Source organism: Pteropus medius, unplaced genomic scaffold (genome assembly GCF_902729225.1).
Source record: "Pteropus medius unplaced genomic scaffold, Ma_sr-lr_union100, whole genome shotgun sequence".
Classification (NCBI taxonomy): domain Eukaryota; kingdom Metazoa; phylum Chordata; class Mammalia; order Chiroptera; family Pteropodidae; genus Pteropus; species Pteropus medius.
Window position 1 is genome coordinate 10,086,441 of NW_024349225.1, and position 22,752 is coordinate 10,109,192.

At 46.3% G+C, this 22,752-nt stretch overlaps 1 protein-coding gene across 1 annotated transcript in view; it reads right to left on the minus strand.

Moving 5' to 3' along the window:
• The window catches only part of PAPPA2 (pappalysin 2), a 207,421-nt gene that overhangs the window by 44,398 nt on the left and 140,271 nt on the right, over positions 1–22,752 (minus strand). The window contains exons 14-19 of the mRNA XM_039881111.1: positions 19,944–20,115; positions 16,624–16,801; positions 15,216–15,429; positions 3,951–4,119; positions 2,458–2,593; positions 710–819 (exon numbers count right to left, since the gene is read on the minus strand). Coding sequence (XP_039737045.1) covers positions 710–819; positions 2,458–2,593; positions 3,951–4,119; positions 15,216–15,429; positions 16,624–16,801; positions 19,944–20,115 — 979 coding nt within the window. The remainder of the gene's footprint in view (positions 1–709; positions 820–2,457; positions 2,594–3,950; positions 4,120–15,215; positions 15,430–16,623; positions 16,802–19,943; positions 20,116–22,752) is intronic.

Sequence of the window (22,752 nt, forward strand, 5' to 3'; positions counted from 1 at the left end):
CGGGGTTTCAAATGAGAACGGAAATAATCGGAAAGCCCGGGAAGCGCTTTGAAGTAGTGGGTCTTGCTCACAACTGACCTGGCAGATGGGGAGCCCGGGAAGGGTGCGGGGCTTAGACAGCGTGGAGATGCAGACAGGAAGGCGACGCACGTTTTACTCTGTGCCTTTCGCCATTCCCTGTTTCGTTCTATTTTTATCTTTTTCTAAGTCATAGCTCCCCTTCCATCTTTTTTTCATCTTTATTCATTTCTTTGGCTTATCCTAGTTTTCTTGTCTTTTAAAAATTAAATTTACTGGGGTAACGTTGGTCAGTACACTGGAACGTTAGAGAATTTCAGGTGTGTAACACTATGATCCTCCTCTGCGCACTCCCGTGCTCGCTCACCGTCTGAAGTCTGGTTTCTTTCCTGCCCTATTTTTCATTAGTAGTGATTTTTCTCTCTCAATTCCCTTCCTGTATTATTATTCTTTATGCCTCTGAGTCTTCTTTATCTTTTTAAACTTTCCTTTGGATGTGGGTCATATTTTCCTCACGTTTTCCTTTTATTTCTTCTTGATTTTCAACCCTTCTCTCTAGGAATGGTCCATGTGGTTGTTTGCTTTAAGGATGCTTTCAAAGGCTCTGAAATCGATCCAGGGAACACGCTGACCATGGAGAACTGCTCAGCAGTCTTACCTCCTCAGAACGTAAAAATGTCCCTCTCCTCACCTGGACTTTGACAGGCTCCATCCAGTGCTCCAGAGTGTCAGTGGTGACATTCTCAGGCAGAATCACGGGATCGTTCGGGGGGATCATACACGACGGGGAGCACACTGCACCTGAAGGAACAGAAATTTACAGTGTACGCCTGAACCTCCCGGATCTCAGTCTTTTTCATCCTGGAATCAACAGCTTTGATTTTTCGAGAGCAATTTCTATGTTCTGGGTCACGTTATCATGAGCATAGGCGGGGCTGACATTCATCTACTAAGCACCTGATACATTCTACAGCTACAGCATGTTGACTCTGCTGTCCCAAACACCTCTCATCTTCCTGGCCCAGGACTCCCCAGGAGCCCCCCGGATCACTGCATCCCGAGTCCAGCAGACCTCCAAGACCCCCAGACTGGACTGCCAAAGTCTGTCCTGATTGACTGATGCTTTTTAAGTACAGTCAATACTTTCCTACTTAAATGATTGAAGCATGTCAACTACAGCATCCACTACCTGAGAACTCGACTGGCAGAGAGAAAAATAGCTCAGAAATTATGAAGGCAGATTTATAATGTCTGCTGCAACAATGACAATCGTTACGCTGGCAGCCAAGAAAACTATGTGATTAAAAGAAGAACAACAGAAAATTAGAAGCAGAGATTTTGGCCATGCACTGGCTTCTTGAAGGAAAATCTTCCTCTATTCCTTTGCATATGGAGCCCAAATGTCTTCTAAAATTCTATTCAAAAAGGCACACTCCAGGGTTCTCTTTTTCCTCATCTGTAGACTTGATGATCTCCAAGCTTCTTTTCAGTTCTCATTATTTCCATTTTGATGTTTTTTGCTAATTCATATAATAACTCAAAGAGCTACATGACTCTTAAGGACTCTATACAAGTGAGTGCATGACATTTTAATGTAGAAATTCTGGGGTGGAGAGATGAGAATGTGCTCGTGAAAACACCACGCAGGAGGCAAAGCCCAAGCACTCGCTGCCTGTGTCTGACCACAAGACACCTCTGCGCAAAGAGCGACTTTGGTGAAGATGGTAAAGGACCATCTCAGAAACTAACGAGCTTTCTCATTGACTCAAATTATACCCATTGGCATTACACGTTAGGATAACTTATAAGAACTCCTTGCTTGTAGAGTTCAGAACTTAGGGTTAATTTCACAAGGTTTTCCACAAATAGCATCTCTGTTCTACGATGCTTTGGTCCAGCCAAGGCAAAGTTGAGTTGACATCACTATGTGTCAGTTCTGGCCGCAGAGACCTTTCATTGCAATTACTTGATTAAGAAGTTGCCCAGAGGCTTTGGAGCCTGGTCCTCTGTAGAGAAAGAATGGCTGAAGAGCAACACAAGCAAATGCAATCTCAAACGGTCCCTTTCAGGAGCTCCCTGCTCCGGTCACAACCGCAGAGGGCTGGGGGAGGAGCCCAGCACACGCGTGGTGTGTGGCTGTCCTTTCCCGCCTTTTCCCTTGGAACCAAAACTCCTACCCCAAATCCATCCACTTTCGGCGAAGTGAGAAACATGACCGGACACTACGTGAATAGCTCAGCAGCCACAGCAACAGCACGCACATGCGGGAGAGTAAAAAGCACGGGTTTGCCATAAACGGCATCTTTACTGAAGCAGCTAAGAGTCACCTTACACTTCCATCCACTCCTCAGGGAGAACTGTGGATCTGATTCAAGATCCAACCAGGCTTAATAACAAGATTCCTTGGGAGCAGAAATCAGCATCTCTCCTCGAACTTACCGATCCCGAATCCCTGCTCACACTTGTACTCCACAGAATTCAGACCTGAGGGGGGTGGCGGACATTCCCCTTGCATCTTCTCACACAACCTGAACTCCTCGGTCCACAGTCCCTCCTTAGTGCAGCGGGTGGGAAGCTAGAACAGCAAAGGTAAAGAGCATTTCATCGTTGTTTTGCTAACTTCATTCAAAGTGGGGGAAAGTGATCTGATCAAATGGTGGTGTTCTCCAACTTCTAGAACACCGACTAAAAGACACTATTGAAATAATAAGCCATGTTGTTACTGACCCCCAAAAAAGTCATGACCATTTTTTTGCTGTTTTGATCTGAAGAACTCATGAACAATTTTGTCATTTATGAAATTTACTCACAACGTGTTTTCCTTGGATGAGCTATCGACTATATCCCATTATTCTGGAACATTTTTTGAAATATTTTCCCAGATGGTGTTGTTTTGCAGTGATGGATCCATACTGTCACACAAATGCTGTTTGTGGCAAAAGTCGAACTGTGTTCAAGATGAGTTTGATCCAGTGAAACCGATTCATAATTTCTCTGACGGTATTTTTTGCCTTTCTGCTAGAATGGACACATCAGAGATGCTTTCGACCTCACCAGAGTTCTACTGCCTTTCTCCACATGTGTTTGTCTGTGTAACTCCGGGCTTCACACTCCCAGTAACACAGAGTATACTACGTGCAGAACAAGAGAAAACCACTAATTCATAAAACTCAAGAAAGTGAGATGTTAGAATTATAGATAACTCTCCCTTCATCTGGCCAACTTTGTGAGTCCTTAAACAGTCAGTGCAAACAGATGTGTTTGATTTCTTGTCTTATTCATGGCATATTCGTTTAACATCTGTCCTGAAGTGCTTATCTGGGAGTGCTGGACACCGAGATAAAGACATGCGCCAGGAGAGCAGTTAAGGTCATTGATCGTTGGAAGTCTGCTTAACTTCCTGTTTCACATATGTGTGTGGTACATGAAAAGATTCTAAAATAAAACTCATCTTAGTCACATAACCATGATAAGACTGTAGTTTTCATCTGGGACCTCTTCAGCCAAAATCCTAGAGAATAATTGTCAGACAGCGCTTTCGGCTTTGCTTTTGTTGAGGGGTGCACATGCCTGTTCAGGACTGTTCTACTGAAGGATAGAATCCCAGCATTCCTAGCCACGTCAGGTCAGTGGCTCTCCGTGGGATGAAGTCACATTGCCAAATCAGAATCCCAGCATTTTTTGGGAATGTACCCAGGTACCCAAACCATCAGATTTTTCTTCTTATTCAAGAGGAAGTTATAAAAGAGTATTCTGAAAACGTGATATCTTCTGAATCCCCTATCAAATAATATCAATACCCCTGTTCGAATCTCAACTTTGTACGGCCCTGCCTGTGGGGATTCACTGAGATCGTTTCTTCTCGCCATTTTTGGATTGGTTGTCAAGGTCGGAGTGCAGCCTGCTACAAAGCAAAGTTGGGTCATCCTTACCCTTTCGCTTTCCTGGTGACAGCTGAGCATACACTGGCTGTTGAACTGAAAGCCATTGGTACACTCATACATGCCTTCGAAGACAGGAGAAGGAGGCTCACAGACCACTGGCACGCAGCTGCCTTGCTCCCAGGTTCCCCCCTCCAGGCACTGGATCTTCAGGAACATGCTGATGAGACATAAAACAAACAGCCCATCAGACGCTCTCCAGGAGGTCATGGGGAAAGACTGGATCCTAAGGAATACATGATAAAGATCGGCAAATAGGCAGGGGCGGATGGTCCCAATGTCTTACCTCTCCAGTCTAATTTCTAAGTCGTGGAAGTAAAAATAATAATGTACACTTAATAGGAGCAATAGTAGCAGCTGTTTTATGGTAATATTGGATACATTACTCTCAAGAGAGATCGATAAATACAAGCGGAGGGTCTAGACTGTTTACAGCTGGGTTTTCTTCAAGCCTTTCCTCTCGGAGGAGTCTCACACCTAAGTGCCAGGTAGTACGGAGTACAGAGAAGGTGATCATACATACAGGGACTCCCCAGAGGGGATCTGAGAATCGGTGGTGTTAATATGGTGATATAAGTGATGAAGCTGCCAATATTTACCGGTTCTCCCGACAGGGGAGAAGGTGCCCCAGTACAAATCTTCTTTTAAAACAGAAGTTCTTACCCTACACTTCAGAAGGGCAAGAGTCTCGCTGGAGACTACCATGGCCACTTTGTTTGTTTACAAGTCCATATTTTTCCTTGGAAAGTGTTCATAGCTTTCATCAGATTCCCAAAGTAGACATGACTCAACACTGTCCTGGAGGACTCGCCTTCCTGCTTGTGAACGGCCATGGCCTCCAACCAGGGAGACTGCATTTGAGGTGGACGCTTATCAACAGAATCAGGTCTTGCCACTTCGAATTCCATTCCGTTCCCCTTCTGACTCGCTGCCAATTTGAAGGGGCTTTCCATTTTGCTGTTTCAACGCTGTTTCCATCTCTGAGTCAAAACTTTCCTGGGTACAGATAAGCTTGTGATTCTAAAACAGAAATAATCCCTTGGCCATTGACTCAGCCACATGGTGGCCTTAAATTGCTATTTTCCAGGATCTTGATGCCCTTTGTAAATTTAAATATGCCCATCATCTACACACTTTTAATTGACGACTAGACTATTATACAGTGCCTCCTGTGTCTTTCTCCAGGAATCTAATTTTATACCAGTATAACATTTATTACATTGCTTTATAAATGCGCACATGTCTTTCTTTCCCACTAGGTTGGAAGCTTCCTGAAGGCAAGGATTGGGTCTTATTCTTGTTTTTTAATTCACAAGAAACAAAATAATATCTGGCTTATATTAGGCATTAATTAAATATTTGCCAAATTGAGTCTTTTAAGCAAAATTCACGTTGTAGAGCACAAAATGTATTTAAACAAACTGAATCATCAGAATATGCCTAATGAAAGGGTATGGTTATTCCCATTTTATAAAGAAACATACTCAGAGATGTTAAAGAATTTGCCCAAGATTCTACAGCACAGAATGCATGTGATTTCAAATAATTTAAATAAATTTTAATAGTTTAACATACTTGAACAATCCACTTAGAAATACATGGAGTGTTTATTATTAAATTGTTATTCATACCTTTATTCCCATGAATATTTTAGGACAGAAATCTGATTTTAAGACTGGAATCTTTAGCGTCATAGCTCATGTGGACATATATCTACTATCTGTTAATAATAAATACTACTTTTGAGCTATATTTCAGGTATCTGGCAAGATACCTATAGAATCTCATCGGCTCTCCCAAACAACAGTTAAAGATAAATATCAATACCCACATTTCCAAGAAGGAAATCAAGCTTGAGAGAGACTGAAGGCTAGCTCAAGTATGCACAGTAAGAGCCACAGGCAGGGCTTGGACCTTGGGTAACCCGTTGACAAAGCCAGAGGTCTCCCGCTGTGACAGGTTTAACTGCCCCTTACACACTCTACGGTCCACTTATCATATTAACAGCATCTCTTCCTACTGGGCATCCCAGACACCCTTTATCCTGACGCCACATCTATGAGTGCAGCAAACACAGAAGAGTCATTTAAATATTCTGTATTGAGTAATAAACTATATACGCAACATTACACAAATCTTAGCATATAGCTCGAAGAATTTTTACATGTGAGCACACCTAAGTAATCATCACTCGAATGCAGACACAGAGCATGTCTGCCCCCGCAAGCTCCCTGTGTACCCCCGAAGCTCCCTGTGTACCCTGAAGCTCCCCGTGTACCCCTGAAGTTCCCTGTGTACCCCGAAGCTCCTGTGTATACCTGAAGCTTTCTGTGTGCCCTGAAGCTCCCAGCATACCCAAAAAGCTCCCCATGTACCCCCAAAGCTCCCTGTGCCCCCCAAAGCTCCCAGTGGTGCTCCTCCCAGTTAAAGCTCCCCACACCCCACGACCCACACTACTCTGACTTCCTCGTCCGTATAGATGAGTTTTGCCTGTTCTTGAACTTTCTGTAAATGAAATCACATATTGTGTACTCTTTAGTATATGGCTTCTTTCTCTAATGGAAGATGTCATTTTAAAACATCTTCCCAAATGTATTTTCAATGACAGGTTTGCCGTTGTTTGACTCTAAGGAAGCTCCTTTTGTCCCTCTCCTGGACTGAGCATTTTACTCTTTGTTCTCACTACAGAGTTTATATTCTCCCAGGGACTCTCCTCTTTCTACCACCTCCCATGGATGAAATCCTCCCCCCGTCCTTCCCCCACCTCCTCTGAACTGACATCCCCCAGCTGGAGAGAGCGGGCAATACCACTGACACCGGGGAGAGGCGAGGCTGTAAAACCTTGCATGTCAGCCTGGTCATAAAGGAAAACCCTCGCTTGGCCAGGACGATAATATTTTGACTTCGCGTGGTATTTTTCTCTGAACTGGTTGGAACGCTTCCACCATGGAAACAGTCCGCCCTTTGCTTGCCCAGAGTGAAGAGACACTCAAGAATGCCGACTTCATGTAGTTCCTCGCCAGTTTAATAACCTCAGGGTGAGGGCGGACAGATCAAACCTGGACAGTGAAGAGTGGTACCCAGACATCATGACAGGATCTGCCCTGCAAACCATCAGGGGTATCAGTAAAACACAGGCTGAGGGGATGCTGGAAGGCAGAAAGGAAAGCAGCACGATTCGCACGGGAGCCCCCATACCCGACAGGAGGCACTCCAGGCAGGAGCGAGGAGGCGTGGAGAGAGTCCTGACTCCCTAGGAAATCCCGTTCCCTTTCTTCGGGGGTTCCTATGCCCGCTCAGCCTCACAGATCCTCCATGCAGCTGCTTCTCACTAGGATGGGGATGGCTTCCCATGGCCATCGCTCCATAAACCTCTCACAGCTCCGCACGTCACTCCATCAGGTGACGTACTTCATGTCCTGCCTTCAGACACCTCTCAGAGCATCATTTTCTCGGGCCCAACAGCAAGGGCTGTCTCACTGGCTCCATGTCACTGTCTGTCAATTCCTGCTTATGATGCTGACCTTGAGATCCCATGGTATGGAGCCTGGTACTTGGATGCCATGGGCTGGCTCTGGTCACTCTGCTCTAAAAGGGACTGTGATCGTGGCAGGAGTTCAAAGTGTCCTGGATTCCTCTTATCTCCAGGAAATTTGATTTCCACCCAGGGCCCTTGAAAGGGACAGAAGCCCATTGCAGTGGCAGGGCTTTGACCTCCAGTGGTGTCACAGAGGCCACTTCTAGTTTGGTGATGTTGAAGACTGACCTCTGATCCTTTTAAAATCATTGATGAAAAAAAAAACTGATTTATTCACAATGGTCCAACTCCTCTGCATAAAGCGTATGAATTAAGAGCCAAGTGACATTCTGAAGTCATGAAGTGAATCAGCTGACATTTCAAAGAATGACAGCATTGGATGCTAGACCAGTGCACACAGGCAGGTCCTCACAAGGGATTCCAAGACTTCTCTGACGGTCTGGGCTGGCCTAGCATTCTAGATTTTTAAACTCGCCAGCCATTTTCACGAGTAGCCGGGTCGACAAACCAATAAAACCTATGCTACTTTCCTAGGCTAGCAAAAGCAAGCCATAGGTTTAGAAATCAGAGAGCAAAACTACCCACCCATCTAACAACTCTGATCCGAAAGGCTGGATGATTTGCAAGGACCAAACTGGACAGCGACAGCCAGAGACTTACTGTGCAGATGGTATCATGAGGTGTTGGGGCAGAAGAAGGTTTATATTTATTTTCCCTCTAACTACTCCAGACAAATCACCACAATTTCCAAGTGAGAAGATGCTTTTTCCAATTTCTAGAACTTGTGGTATCCACCTAGTGCTGAAAATCCAGCTGTGCTTTTTCTGCTTCTTATATCATTGCCAGAAAAAAAAAAAAAGATCTTGTAATCAAAACTTGGCTGAAAGTTTGATTGATGTTGCTTGAGACACACATGCCTCTACCCCCATCTTTCTATCACCACTGCAGAGTTTTCAAAAGTGATATCTATTTTCCATTAGAGAAAATAAAAGTATGATTGTTGACTCTAAGAGAATGACCATGTCTTTACTGATGAAGGGCATCTGGTGTCTCCGATGGGGGTAGCCTCCTGTGAATAATTACAACAGAATAACAATAAAATATGGAGCACTTAAGTGCTAGGCAATTGTGCAGGGGAAGATGTCTCTATCACTTCATCCTCAAAGGCACCCTGTGTGATGAGAGCTACTGCTAGCTGGGTTCCTCATTCTCTGTCTCCACACAGGCTCTTCCTCAATCATCCGCAGCTTGGTAATCGATAGCACCATCTACTCTGTTGCTTAAATTTGAAACTTAGGAGATATCCTTGATTCTATTCTTTCTCTCAATCTTACCTTTCTCCCCAAGCCCCCATCTGATCTCATTCACGTACCAGCAAGTTTTACCTCCCAAATATCTCTGGAATCTTTCCCCATGCCTCATGCATCTCCACTGCCACGAGTGCTAGCCCATGAGTGTGCATCTCTCACCTTCTAACTGGACACCCCACTTCTCCGGATCCCCTCCTACCCCATCGGCAGATACCAGTCAAAGGGACATTTTATAAAAATATTAGATCTTGTCATTTTCCTGCTTAGAACATTCTGATTGCCTCCTGTTGCATGAAAAATACAATCCACACTTTCTCACTCCTCACGCATGAGGTCCTGCTTGATCTGACCCCACTTCCTCTGACCTCATCCTAGTCACCTTCCTTAATGCTCTCCATCCACACCGGACTTAGAATCCCAAGCACAACCAAGTTCGTTCCCTACGGAAGACATTGTTGTCATTCTCTCTATTCATGACGCTTTTATTTCTGCTCTTCTCCTGACTGGTTCTTCTTTCTCTCTAAAAATATTTTTTGTGAGGGTAGAAATGCTGCTGTTGCTGCTGCTGCTGCTGCTAATGATAATGATAACGATATAAATAAAAAGCGGCTACCGATGACCAGAAGCGTAATATGACTAAAAACTGTGCTTGGTTGTTTATTTCTATGATTTCATTAAATCCTTACAAAAATCTATATGTACTTCCATTTCCTATTATCTCCATTTCACAAATGATCAACACAGATTAGCAACTTGTCCAAGGTCAAAGGGTAATAAATAGCAAAGCTGGGATTCAAATTTACCTCTCACTGACCCAGAATGTGTGTCCTTAACCACTAAGCCAAGAGATCGTTCTCAGACGAAGATTCCTAGCAATTTGACTAAGTTGTCTTCTTTAGAAGTTTTAGGAAAGTGTTTAATCATTAAACTCCGTTCTAGAAATCTTTAAAATGTTCCCAAATCCTGTCTTCAGGGAAGACCTAGATCCAATCCTCTTGGGTGTGAGTAGAGAACAACTGACCAAAACCCATCGAGAGCAAAAGGTCACTGTCGGGGAGAGCTCTGAGCAGAAGGAACAGCATGTCTGCGGGCCCAGAGCTGAGCTAGCCACGGAGTATATGAAGGAGTAAAAGAAGTTCGGTAGCATCGGGGGTGAAACTGGATCGCGCGGGGACCTCGGTTCTCTTTTCCTAAACGAAATGGCAGAAAGGTTGGTCTTTCAGTTTTACGATAATTGGATTTGAGCTTTTTGGAGATTGTTTTTGCCACAGATTGGCAGATATATTGAAGGGGGAAAACTAGAGTCGGAGAGATCTGTTCACAAATGAAAAACGATAGTGGCGTGGTACAGAGAAGTGGCAGCAGAAATAGGGAGAAATGGGCATATCTGAGAGTCGGCAAAATGATGACACTTGAGGGGGGCCGATGACTGATTTGACTGAGAGTGAAAGGCGCTAAAGAGTCTCAGGTTATGTGCAGGTCCCGGATCGAACCAACCACATGGAACACAGAAGGATGTGCAGATTTGAAAAACATTGTAAGAGGCTCTATTTTGCACAGTAAGACTTTGAGATGCAGATGGGGTACCCAAGTGGCTATATCCACGTGCAGTTGTCCTACGGGGCCTTACGGCCAATAAGGAGAAAGCCTAGGGTGGCGGTGTCGATTGAGGAGCCATCGCATATGGAGGGTGGTCGAGGCCATGGGGTAAATGAGCTTCATCCTGAACAAGTGCATAGAGCAAGAGAGAACGTGAGTTCAGAGAAGCCTCAACACTGAAGAAATGGGCAGAGTAAGAAAAGCCAGGAATTGAGAAGACACGAAGAAGAAGGAAAATCAAGGGCTGAGATGGAACGGAATCAAGGGAGAAGAGTTCTAAGGAGGACTCAGCCAATTACGCTCTAATAAAGAGCCCGACTCCGTTTCCGATGCTTCGCTGCTGACAGCGCGCAAGCCACACCACCTCCCACAGACAAACGAGCCGGGAAGGAAGCCTGGGTGCTTCCTCTTTGAGGACCGGCAGAAAGTTCAAACCGTGCCAGACCCTGTTAACATGCAGAAACACTCACCCGATCCCTACTCCCGAACCACCATGAACCCCAAGCCAGTCTCCGTTCCCCGACCTCTCAAGCCATTTGATGATTAACCTGGGATCCTCCCCTACTCTCCCCAGAAAAGTCTCATGATGTGAGCAACAAACCTTTTCATACTCTCTTGGTATGTGTGTGGCACCATTAGTTTCAACATCCGAACCACATTTTGGGCGGGTGGGTCTATCCTATCTCTCGAGGTGACCATAACGTCAGCCAAATATTCCCATGTAACATGAGGTCCAAGAAGAGTCACTGCATGTGGCAGCAGGGAGGCCCACGGCAGGCTCTGCTTTAGCAGAGAGACGGAAGTAAAACCCTGAATGTCAAAGTGTGAAGGACAGAGAAGATGGCAAGATGTCAACAGAGACAATTCTGTCCACAAGTTTCATTGTAAAAGGGAGGGAGAAAAACAGAGTGGGAGCTGGAGGGGGACCCGGGTTCGAGAGGAGGCTCTGCTTGTCTGAGTTTTCACATGGGAGAGGCCTGAGCACAACCTCAGAGGAAAGGTAGAGGAATTCACCTTGGACAATAAGAAGGGGGAGAACACACCTGGCTGTAGACTGGCTTGCACACCTGTGGGCAGGCCCGTGCACTTAGACAGTGAGGTGATATGCTGTAAGTTAGGGTGGAGGTGTCAGGATTGGAGGAGAGATCTGAAATGGCCTTCAAAAACAAAGATGGTACACATGCCCAAAACAGAAGGATTGGGGCGTGGGGTGGAAGGGCTGCGTACCTGTCTTGCTACCATCTTGGAGCGCTTGTCTCTTCTTGGTTTGCCTATTTAGAAAGATCTGTGAGCAATGGGAGCCCGTGAGAGGGTTTTTCTTCCCTTACTCTCTGCCCCCACACAAATTGCCATAATCTACTCTTTTAACTCATTTCATTATCTTGTTTTTAAACTATTTATCCATTTGTCTCACTACAGAGTCTAGAAAATTTAGCAAGTATAAACGAGCAGAAAAAGCAGAGCTATATGCCCCATAAACCTACTACTACCTGAGGTTATGATATTAATGTCATAATCATTCCAGGTATTGAAGAAGTGATAAAAATATTTTTTATTGTGGGAAAATGAGGTCGCGCCATTTAGAACAACTGCTTTCTCGCTCTTCCTCACTTAGCTCTGATTGTATAGTGAGTGTTTTCCCACATTTTCAATATTCCTGCAAACATCTGTAATGGTGGCAGGGTATGTCACGATACGGCTGTATCGCTGTATGGGTGCACTAGACAATGGCCATTTATTTTTGTTTCATTGATTTTCTTGCCCCCAATATCCATTAACCCTCCTCAGTGTTCCTCTGGGGAATCCATAACACTTGGGTCATGCTGACTCCAGCCAGGCCCTCAAGGTCAGAGTCCTTATCCCAGGACGAAGCCGTTGCATTTCCCTGTCCTCAGGGATTTTTTTCAGTATGGGCAGAGCCACCCTGAGGTTCCAGGGAGAGGGGCAAGGATCCCAGGGTCAGGAGAAAGCACCCATCTGTATCCGTGTCCCCTTCCACGCTATGCTTCTAGAAGAAATAACACACACGGGAGAGGGAACAGGAGGCTCCTCGGGACCACAGCCTTGCTGAGGTCTGGCTCCTCATGTGTGCATCTTCACTCCCAGCTCAGAGACTGGCACAGAGCATGCAGGTGACGAGTGTGCCAGCTGCAGCTCTGCCCTCCCGGCCATCCCCAAGTCGAATGAGACAAAGCTTAAACAGGCTGACGGAAGAGAAAAGTCAGATCCGGTACCTACATTTCTGTTCTCTTGAAACCATGGTCAATAGACTTGGGAAGAAGCAGAAAGGTGAAGTACTTGACTGATATTGTGGTAGCCATTTCCTACTTTTAAAAAGACATGAACAAAAAATAATACCTGGGACACGTATTAAACTTCATAGTTTATAAAATGATTTCAGTACATTACCTACTTTCAGCTTCAAAACAACACTGTTGGGTAGAGATAATTACGACCCCTCGCACTGGGGACGCAAACACTGAGACACACGAGATGAAGTACACTGTTCAGGGCCATGCAAAACAACGAGCCACGACTCTGACCATCAGGTGGGTTTTTCCACTACCTGTAGACGCGCATAAGGTGAGCATGTGACCAATTGGTCTGAATCGCCCTGTCTGTTTTTCTCAATTTCCTCCCCTCCTGCCTGCATGTCCTCGAAAGAAGTTGAGGGCCCCTTCTGTATAACTCCGGGCTCTTCCCGCCAAGCAAGGAACAAAGCTGACATAGTTCATTGCGTAAACACTGTGGCAAATGACAGTGATTTACGCCCGACTTGCAAACTTCTGATTACCGACCCGCCGCCTGTTATGTAAACAGGTATAAACTAAGATTTCAATCAGTTTACACAGTGAGGTAAATAACCTCATCTCTCCTCAACGTGGTGCTTGCAAATGTAAATGTTTAAGCCAAAACCGACACTGATGTTTTGATGCAAGTTTCCAGGTTTCTCAACCAGAAAAGTTCTGCCGCTGAATGGGCCTTGTGTGCCCCTGCCCGGGGTGGAGATGCAGGGCACGGCGGAGAGCCCACAGTTCCAGGGGGAGGGCGGGTCTCGCTGGGCCGAGGAAGCTGGAAATAATCCCTTCGCCCCTAACCCTTCCTGCTCCTGAGACTTTTCTCTCCCCCTCAGTGATTCTTCACCGCACGGCTTCGCAGACACCTGAGATGGGTACAGGTGGGTGAACAGGGAGGCAAGAAGACAGAGGGGAAAAGCAGCCTTCAGGCTGGCTGAAATACCATTCTCACTTAAACAAGACCAGCGCCCTCGCCGCCTGTCCACGAGTGATATGCAAATTGATCTAGCACCTATGCAAATCACATGCAAATGTGCTTCTGGTTGTCAAAACACTGTCGACTGTACCTGCTGAAGTCCACTGAACCAGGGTGCTGCCTCCTATGAATTTTTCATCAGTGCCATTCATGTTGTGATCAGCCTGACTCTCCCTTGGGCCGGGAGGGTGAGGAGGGGGCTGGCCTCTCCTCTCCTCTCGCATGTGCGTCTGGGCCTTTTCTGGAGTGGGAGGCCCTGGGTGAAGCCAGACTCAACCCGACCCATGTTACAATGGCAGGGTATCGACTGGAGAAGGGCACGTGTGTGAGCCGGAGAGTAAGTCTTCAGATTTCCTTCTGCTCCCTTAGAGAATTCTAGCTTACAAGTGAGGCTTGTATCCTCTGGCATTAGTGGTAAATCTATGTGTGGGATTTTGTTAGTTTAAAAAATATGTATCTAAAAAAAGATACCTACTGTGGTCAGACTTTTAATCGGTCTTGGGTAGGAAATGAATTTGATCTTCTCTTGTTCTGACATAATTTATGGTAGGGAAGGAATAGCTACTATTTACTGAGTACAAAGAGTTTCTTTTCCTGAAAGCTTTTTGTTTGTTCAGAAAAAGATTCTTTTTCTGAGACTGTTTATCGAGCCCCTGGTACAAGGCAGGCACTAGGCCGGTTTCGTGATAGCTCGTTCACTCCTCAACCCAGCACTGATGTGGGCACTGGGCTCACCCCACGAAGGAGACCGAGACCCAGAGCGTTAAGTAACCTGCTTGAGGTCACTCCAGCATACTGTCCTCAGAGCCCGTCCCCTGAAACACACGTAAAGCTTTCGTGCTTTCTGGCCCACCGTGCCTGCAGAAGGAAGGCGCCCCCGACTTCCAGGTCCAGGAGTGTGTACACAAAGGCCCAAGAAGAAGAAAGCAGAAACTATAATGACAATACCAACGGCTAATACATAATGAGTTTTGTGCTTTAAAAATAAATTTACTGAATCTTATGGTTGACACATGTGAATTTCTTTAGTCCCCACATCAGCCTATCAGGCAGATATTATTACTTTTATCCTCATTTTACAGATGAGGAAGACTGAGGCAGCATCACACAACTAATAAGTGTCTGAACAATCGTAAGTCCCCAACTGTCCTGAAGAGGACGTCCCCACACACAGCTGGAGGCGGGTGACACGCATAACACTTGGAAAGCTCCTGCCACTTACCTTAAAAGAAAATGATAATTAGGGCGGTGATTCCTTTAAAAAGCACCTAGGGGAGACTGTGGGATCTCCCACAGGAAAGAGTATCTTTACCGCAAGCACAGTAGGTCAACCTGCCTGTCATGATTAGGGAATACACCTGTGCAGGTGAAAAGAGATTGTACAGAAAATCAAACACACACAACAAGCAGCGGACGACCGAGAAGGTCTTAAAATTATTCTCAAAACAATGATCTAGGATTTACGAAGAGGGAACAGGAGCAAGTAAGTGTACGAGTGTAGAGAGAACCTCCAAGACCAGGGACAGGTCAACTCACTTCCTGAGTTTTCTCTCCGCACTTTCCAGCACATAGTAGCCAGGTTTGCATTCGTATCTGCAGACGGAGCCCACGTCGTGGTGGCCCTGGAGGCAGTGTGGCAGGAGCAGGTTGGCATTCGGGATCACGGGGGGCGCGTCGCACTCCAACTTGCAGTAGGCTTCGGGGAGTGACCAGAGCCCATCTTCCAGGCAGGTCAGCCACGGGCTCAGTCCTGACTCCAGGAAAGAGAAGCACAGGAGGCTCAGAACAAGGACCACGAATGTAAGAAGAGCGAAAAGAGCCCAAACCTGTCACCACATCGGCATTCTTAGAAAGCGCATTAGTCTCCGTTCAGTAACTTCTCTAAAATCTCAGACCAAACGTTTACCTTATACTTTTTGCCACAGAACCTCCGATGTGACCTATTATACAGAATGGAGGTCGGATAACTATTTCTTGACTTCGATGAAGGAAGGGCTAATGACCAAATCATTACCTCGCTTCCTAACTACAAATGACAGAAATATAGCAGTGACAGCGTCACGGGAAGCTTTATAATAATAACAGATTGCCCTTTTACAGTGCTTATTATATGGCAGGCACTGTTCTTAGCATTTGACACGTATTAACTCATGTAAACTTTAAACAATCCTATAAAATAGACACCATTACCTCCCCTACTTTGCAGCTGAGGACGCTGGGTTTAGGTAACTTGCTCGAACTAATAAGAGGTAAGGACTGAACTCGGGCAGTCTGGCCGCGGAGCTCTGGGCTGAAACGGTCCACCTCAGGCCTAGTACAATTCGCGGTTTCTCTACATTGCAATCCATGGACTTGCCCCAGTCACGTCCTCAGCCCACCCCAGACCTTCTAAATCCCAACCCGTCTGCATGGGGCTCAGGAAGCTGCATTCGGAAGGAGCCATCGTTAGGCCACCAGCATCTGGGAAGAGGTAACGGCAGGGTGGCGGGCCAGTCAGAGCAGGTGCCTCCCTGTCGTCTTTGTGCATAAGCAGGACGGCCAGGAACAAATCTTACAACTGTCTCCTCATTAGAATATAGAACTAGAAGCACCCAACTCATAGGATGGCTGTAAACGGTCATTTAAAACGTGCATGACAACGTGTGTCTTTATTATTATTAACAGGAAACTGTTAGTTGGCTTCACTCCGGAGGACACATGATCGAGTAAAAACTGAGAAAAGCCTTAGTCTCTTTCGTTGACGACATTCTGAGCAGAGCATCCTTCCAGGTAGTCGGGACAAAGAATAGCGTTGCCCTTCGGGACTCTGCTGGTGTCATCGGAAGAGGGTGGTACAGAAAGGCAAAGAGGAAGAGTACCGGGGTAAAGGAAAGGTCCCCAAAGTACCCCCAAAGAGGGAGGGACTGAAGGGAACTGCATACGGGTCCGGCTGGCTACACAGTACCTTGAAGCTTGGCTGGTGGGACACAGGAGATTGCGCAGCGTTTCAGGAAGTTTGTCCCCTCTGAGCAAGAGAAGGTCGCATGGTTCACCAAAGACGGGTCGGGGACACCACAGTCAAGGGCCATGCAGCTCACTGCCCGGTCCCAGTGCCCAGAGGAGCACGTGAGTAGAATTTCCTTCTATAAAGAGAAAATTTTCCTCTGTCAAGGTCACATAAAAAGGCTTATCAAAATACTTTCCTGCTGGTTATTTGTGCAAACGCTCAAGACAGGTAAAAATGATTTTGCCTTTCTCCCTCCCTACGCCTTACTGTCTTGATGTACCGTCTCAGGATGCCCAGGATGGCACCGATGGCAGCGCCGTCCCTGCGGGAGGGTCAGGTGGAGATGCCCCTCCAGGCCGGCTCTGGGCTGCCCTCCACGTGCTCCCGCACATTGGCTGGCCACCCCTCCCCACCCTGCTCTGTGCCCAAGGACTCCAGCCTCTGCGGATTTTGCACCCCTGACTTGTGCTTGGGCTCAGCACCCAGGATGAGCGGGACATTGAAGAGGGAGTGAGGAAAGAGGTCAGGCGCGCATTCTCTCTGCTTCCTCACTCCGGGCTTGCCTCGGACTGAAGCCCTCCCTTGGCGGCCCTTCCACTCTGCCCCTGCGCTCTCCTCCTATGGGCTCTCTGGCTGCTCCCCACAGTCGACTCTTCCTGGCCCAGGGCTGAGAGCAGAGCCCCTGCCCCTTGGGGTCCTGCGCCATCTCCGTGTAATTTCCCTATATCCTGCCACCACCTTCCTAAGTAGTCCCTTTACTAAATTCTCTCAAATTGCCCACTTTTGAGCATGTCATCTGTTTCTTGCTGGGACTCTTTCTGATAAGCCAGCTGATAATGGCACTGAGCAGAATCACCTCCACTGAGAAGAGTACCTAAGAAGAGCTGCAAATTAATGCATACGAGGCATCTTTCAAACCCTGTGGCTGAGTCTGAGAGATCGCAGCCGTTTCCCGGGGCCTAGCATTCTGTAGGGCAGCTAGGGTTCATCACCACTAAGCAAATGAAGCAGACATTAAGCACCTAGAAGATTCAGGTTCTGTATTAGGTTTGGATAAACGGGACGCCCTTAAGGAGCTAATCAGCTACCAGCAGAGCCAAACGCAGGTTGAAACCGTGGTTCAGAAAATGCCTGAAGGAGGAAGAATAGAAAGAAGGAGAAAGAGAGACATGGAGGGAGAAAGGGAAGTCCAGAGGCAAAATGCAAGAGATAGGCTTTCCCGTCCTCCCGCGGCCACGATGGTTTGAGAGAATACGAAGAACGTAAGTGATAAAGCGCGAGAACTAGGAAATGGGGACCGAAAAGGAAGAAAATACAAGTACGTGCAAAATACAGAGTGGGGGAGCCGGGGGTGGTGACAATTCTGTGGCTCAGCCACCTCTCCCTCCCCCCCGGAGACCACGGAGACCAGAGCCAGAGGTGAAGCGACTAGCAACAGCACCTGTCACCCGACGCCCACTCCTGGCCGCGACGCCTCCTCGCTCTCCGATGTTTCCGTGCTGCCTGCCAGGGGATCCCATGCAAAGCCAGACACATTTTTCCGTTTAGTTTCCGTTCTCGTGTCGACACAAAGCAAACATCCCCACTGTCTTGTGATCACGAGCCGGGGCTGTATCATTTCCTTCGTGGGGCCAGCCTCAGGTGCCAGGCGCGGTCCCTGGAGAGCTGAGTCCACCACATGGCTGGGAAGGGCGCGCGCCCACCTACCTCCCGCCAGCCCAGACACTGCCCTTACACACTCTCACGGCCTGGAGCGTGGCTCGCACCCCGGCGATTGCAGAAAGAACGGCTCTCAAACTCGGTCTATATTCCTGGTTTTCCTCCCGGCTTCATTAAACACTGTCCGTTTTGTCTTGAATTCGCTCCTGATTTTAATGCACTGCAAACACTCTCCTTTCTTCTCTCCCCTTCTTTACCGATCACACAAATGTATTTGGTCCCTACATTTTTTTCAGGTACTTTTTCTTTCATCTTTTTCCTACCTCTTTTCTAGTGCAAGTTGAGCTGGGTTAAGCACAGATAGGTGATGAGAGCATTTACTTTCTTCCGAAGCATCATAGACCAAGGATGCCTCAAACTATATTAAAACTGTTTGTCTCTACGCAGGATCTAAACCATTGGAAGCCAAAGACTACCTTTAAATTCTGATTATCTCTCATCCACTGAAATTGTCCCATGGACCCACAACCTGCCATGCAGTCAACTGGCACAAAATGAAAAAAAATGTTTTCGATCTTCCAAACCTTTGATACCCAACTAGCAATCATGCCCCCACTCTTTCCTCATTATGCCACGTCTCCGGGGACCTCTTCTCAAGTGCCATTATCTCTTGTCCACTGCACTGTCTCTATCTCATACTATGCCCATGCTTTCTAATGGTCGAGTTCAGGTTAAAATGCTCTGTAAACTATAGAAAGCCCTCTAAAGGAAAGGCGAAAAACAAAATCTTTGGTTGAGAATACATCATCATGCTCATAATAATGGCAGCTTAACAGAGCACTACGTGCCTATCATTTTGCTAGAAGCTTTTAAATTATTTCCAATCGGTCTTCATAATAACTCAAATGACATAAATACTTCTAATTATTTTACAAATGTGGAAACAAACATAAAGAGGTTAGTTTCTTTTGTTTGTTTGTTTTTACCTAAAATTACACATCGACTACGTGGAGCCAAACTTTCTTTCTAGGTCTGTCTCCTGAGCTATGCTCTTAATTAATATTTTCTTCTACCTCCAAATCACCTTGAAATCCTGGAAATGGTACTGTGGCAGCTTGTAGAAATATAGAAAATTCATTTAAAGCTAGAATCACGCTATAATCCCCAACTCTATAACAGAGGGAAGAAAACCTGACTCTCTCTCTCCAGACTTCTTATAAGAAGGGCTGGGGGATTAGACAATGAACCACAGATAACTGACCACAACCTATCTTGACTGCAAATTGGGGACGAGGCTAAACTATGGCATCTTCATCTTCAAGACAAAAGTGGGGACCATGATTTCTGACAGGAAGACAAGGACAAGGGAGAATGGAATAAGCATCCCTATCTACTGCGCACCTGGAGAGAGGCTGATGCCCTAGGTAACGGAACCTGCGCAGGCTCTTATATACCTTGCATTTCTAAAAGACCATGCTTCTCCTCCTTCATTAGAGTCCTCATTTTTCCTTTCAAATGATTTAAAAACCACTGCCCTCCCCCGACTGGGCCAGGGAGAGGAACATGAGTACCGCCCCTACCAGGCGCATGGTCCTTATGACCAAGGGTTTCCAACTCACCTGTAAGGGCCTGAGGTACTGCCCACTGCTGTCCTGAAGAGCAAATCCCTTTTGACAGGTGATAGCGCACTTCATGTGACCTGGGCCATCAGAGGTACAGTTCACCACATCCGCATGATCAAGCGGCAGTGGGGCACAGCTGCCCTGCTCCCCACAGGGCCGATGGACACAGCTGGGGATGACAGAAACAGAAGCAGCTTAGACTGACTCAGGACCAACAGGCAACAGCAAAGACCTTGCAGCTCCATCTGGAATGTTCCTTTAAACCAAAGAGAACAATTTTCCACCCCAAAACCTACATTAAACTCATCATCTCCTTCTATAGGACTTGAAACCATGCAACATAAAATAAACAAGAACATTATCAGCTAATAAGTAATGATTAACCGACTTTCTATGGTTCTTCTAGGACAGAGTGGTGATGAGACAAGGTGGAGAGTGTGTCCCAAAAGCCCTGGATGACATCCGAAAGAACAGATCAGAAGGTAATCCTCAAGATAATTAACAGCAGGTGCTGCTGCGCCCCAAACAATGAGAACAGGAGTGAATCCTGGGGACTCTGGGTTGTGTCAGCCATTAACCTTTCAGTTGTTTAACCACAGGCCTGTTTGAAGGGTTTGAGTATCTTAGACGGCAGCAAAGGCAACACGTATTTACTGACTGGTATGGAAATGTTTTCGGCAACAAGCCGTAGCGGGACACACACCACTGAGTAGTAGCAGCACTGGCTCATCAGAAACTGAGCACGTGACACGAAGAGGAAACACACATACAAAATTGCTGTCCTGTGCCTGACGCTGAGCGAGGTGACCCAGGACAGCATCTCAGCAGAGGAGGATGGTTGCAACTGACCAGGAACAAGAGAGAGAGGTAAACGCCCCACAGCCCAGGGAGACTCAGCTGGGACCATCACAGCAACGAGGATGTGACAGCAAACAGAGCCTTCTCGTCTTGCCACGGTAGCATCTCAGAGGTAAACCATGAGGGCGCCGGTGAGCGCGTCTGAATTTGAATCCTGGCTCCACCATTTGAGACCTGTGTGACTTAGCTGAGTTACTCCTACCCTCACGTTTCGGCTCCTCCCCCATAAGATGAGGATGATAACGGTGGCCATGCCTCGGGGGTGTTATTGTTCCAGAGTTAACCCCCTCTGCTGCTCCACTGCAAACGGCCCAAGATCCCACCCTCAGTGGCCGGTTTCCTGTCATCTACTCACTTTCTGGTTTTCCCACTTCTGCACAGTTGCTCAGTTTGCTGAGATTTCTAAAAGGTTTTCCTTCTCCAAGAAGCCTCTCCAGACATCTTTCTCCTTTGAACCTCCCAGGGAAATTTAAAAAAAAATTAAAAAAATAACTCCCTTCTAATGCTTCTTTTGCTCTACACTGTATTATAGTCACGCGTGTAGTTGCTCGTTCTTTAGTTAATTAATTTGTTCATCCTTTGATCCACCAGGGAATTAGTATCTAAGTGTCTCCTAAATGCTGAATCTCTCAATTAGATTACAAACTTCTTGAAGACAGATCTCTTACTCACTTTTACATTTACCATATACCTTGCCGTAGTAGAGACAATAAAAGTTTGTTGAATTAAATTTGTTCGTATTATAGACAGCAAAGTAAGTCTATGGCTATCCAAATGGAAAATGTGTTAAATTTTGTAGTGGCAGATGGGGACCTGAAATACAAAAGCATCATTATCAAACAATGATTCGACCGCTTTGCCTTACTCATTCATTCATTAATAATCATTTACTGTGCACTCACCATTGGCAAGGCATTGGTCTGAGTACTGGGAGTATGATATGTACCATGCCCTTAAGGAACTCGGAGTCTAGTGGGAGAGACCAACCAGATCTTTTCTGATATTTTTTTGCTCATGATGTTGTTACCAGAGGTGCTAAATATGAGGCAAAGTGACTACTGTGAATTTCATCATCTTTAATTTGGTCGGTGTCTTCATCAAAAGAGCTGAGCAATGATACAAGAAAGTGGAAAATAAAATGTCACTGAACATGTACATACTGTCTTGAAATAATTAAGAATTGACTTAAAAAGCATTAGTTCAAAAGGATGGATTTAATCTGAATATGCTAAGCTCGCTGTCCCTGATCTTACGCCTGAGGGACTGAAGTCCTATGTCAGGGACATTCTCACTTCTCTACCAACCTCCCTATGCTCACGAGGTAGAGGATGGAGGTTTGGAGCACTTTCATGTGCTCAGGTTTGTGAGGGGAACTTTTACTCCTCTGAGCCCTGATTATTCCCTGAGATGGTATGGTCTCCCTCACTCACCCCCTGGGGTCCGATGGAGAAAGAAAGATGAGTTGAGGGATAAGGAGTGTTAACCGTCCGTTGGAATTCCCCAAACTCAACCCTGATAATTACGTATGCGATACAGGAAATGTATCTTGTCTCTGAGTCTCTATTCGACCTGTCTGGATAAGGGATCCGAAACCTAACTATCCTTCATGGGATGAGGTCGAAACACCTCATTAGTGATGCTAAAGGACTCCGAGTTCCATAGGGGCTACATGCCCTCGAGATCCATAAAATCTAGTATTTCTCCAGGGTATTCAGAAGAGAGGACTGGAAAACACAGAGTCATTAACATTTGTGGTTAACGTCAGCTTATTGCCAAGAAATTAATGTGAAATAGCACATGCTGTTTTTCGGCGCCTCCATCCAATTATCATTGAGGACAAACACACGCTAAGACAAAAACTAAGTACTCTGAACGAGCCTCCTTCCATCAGGATGGGGTTCCATGTTACCATGACTACTGGCGTGAGAAGTCCGACCAGCCCTGGCAG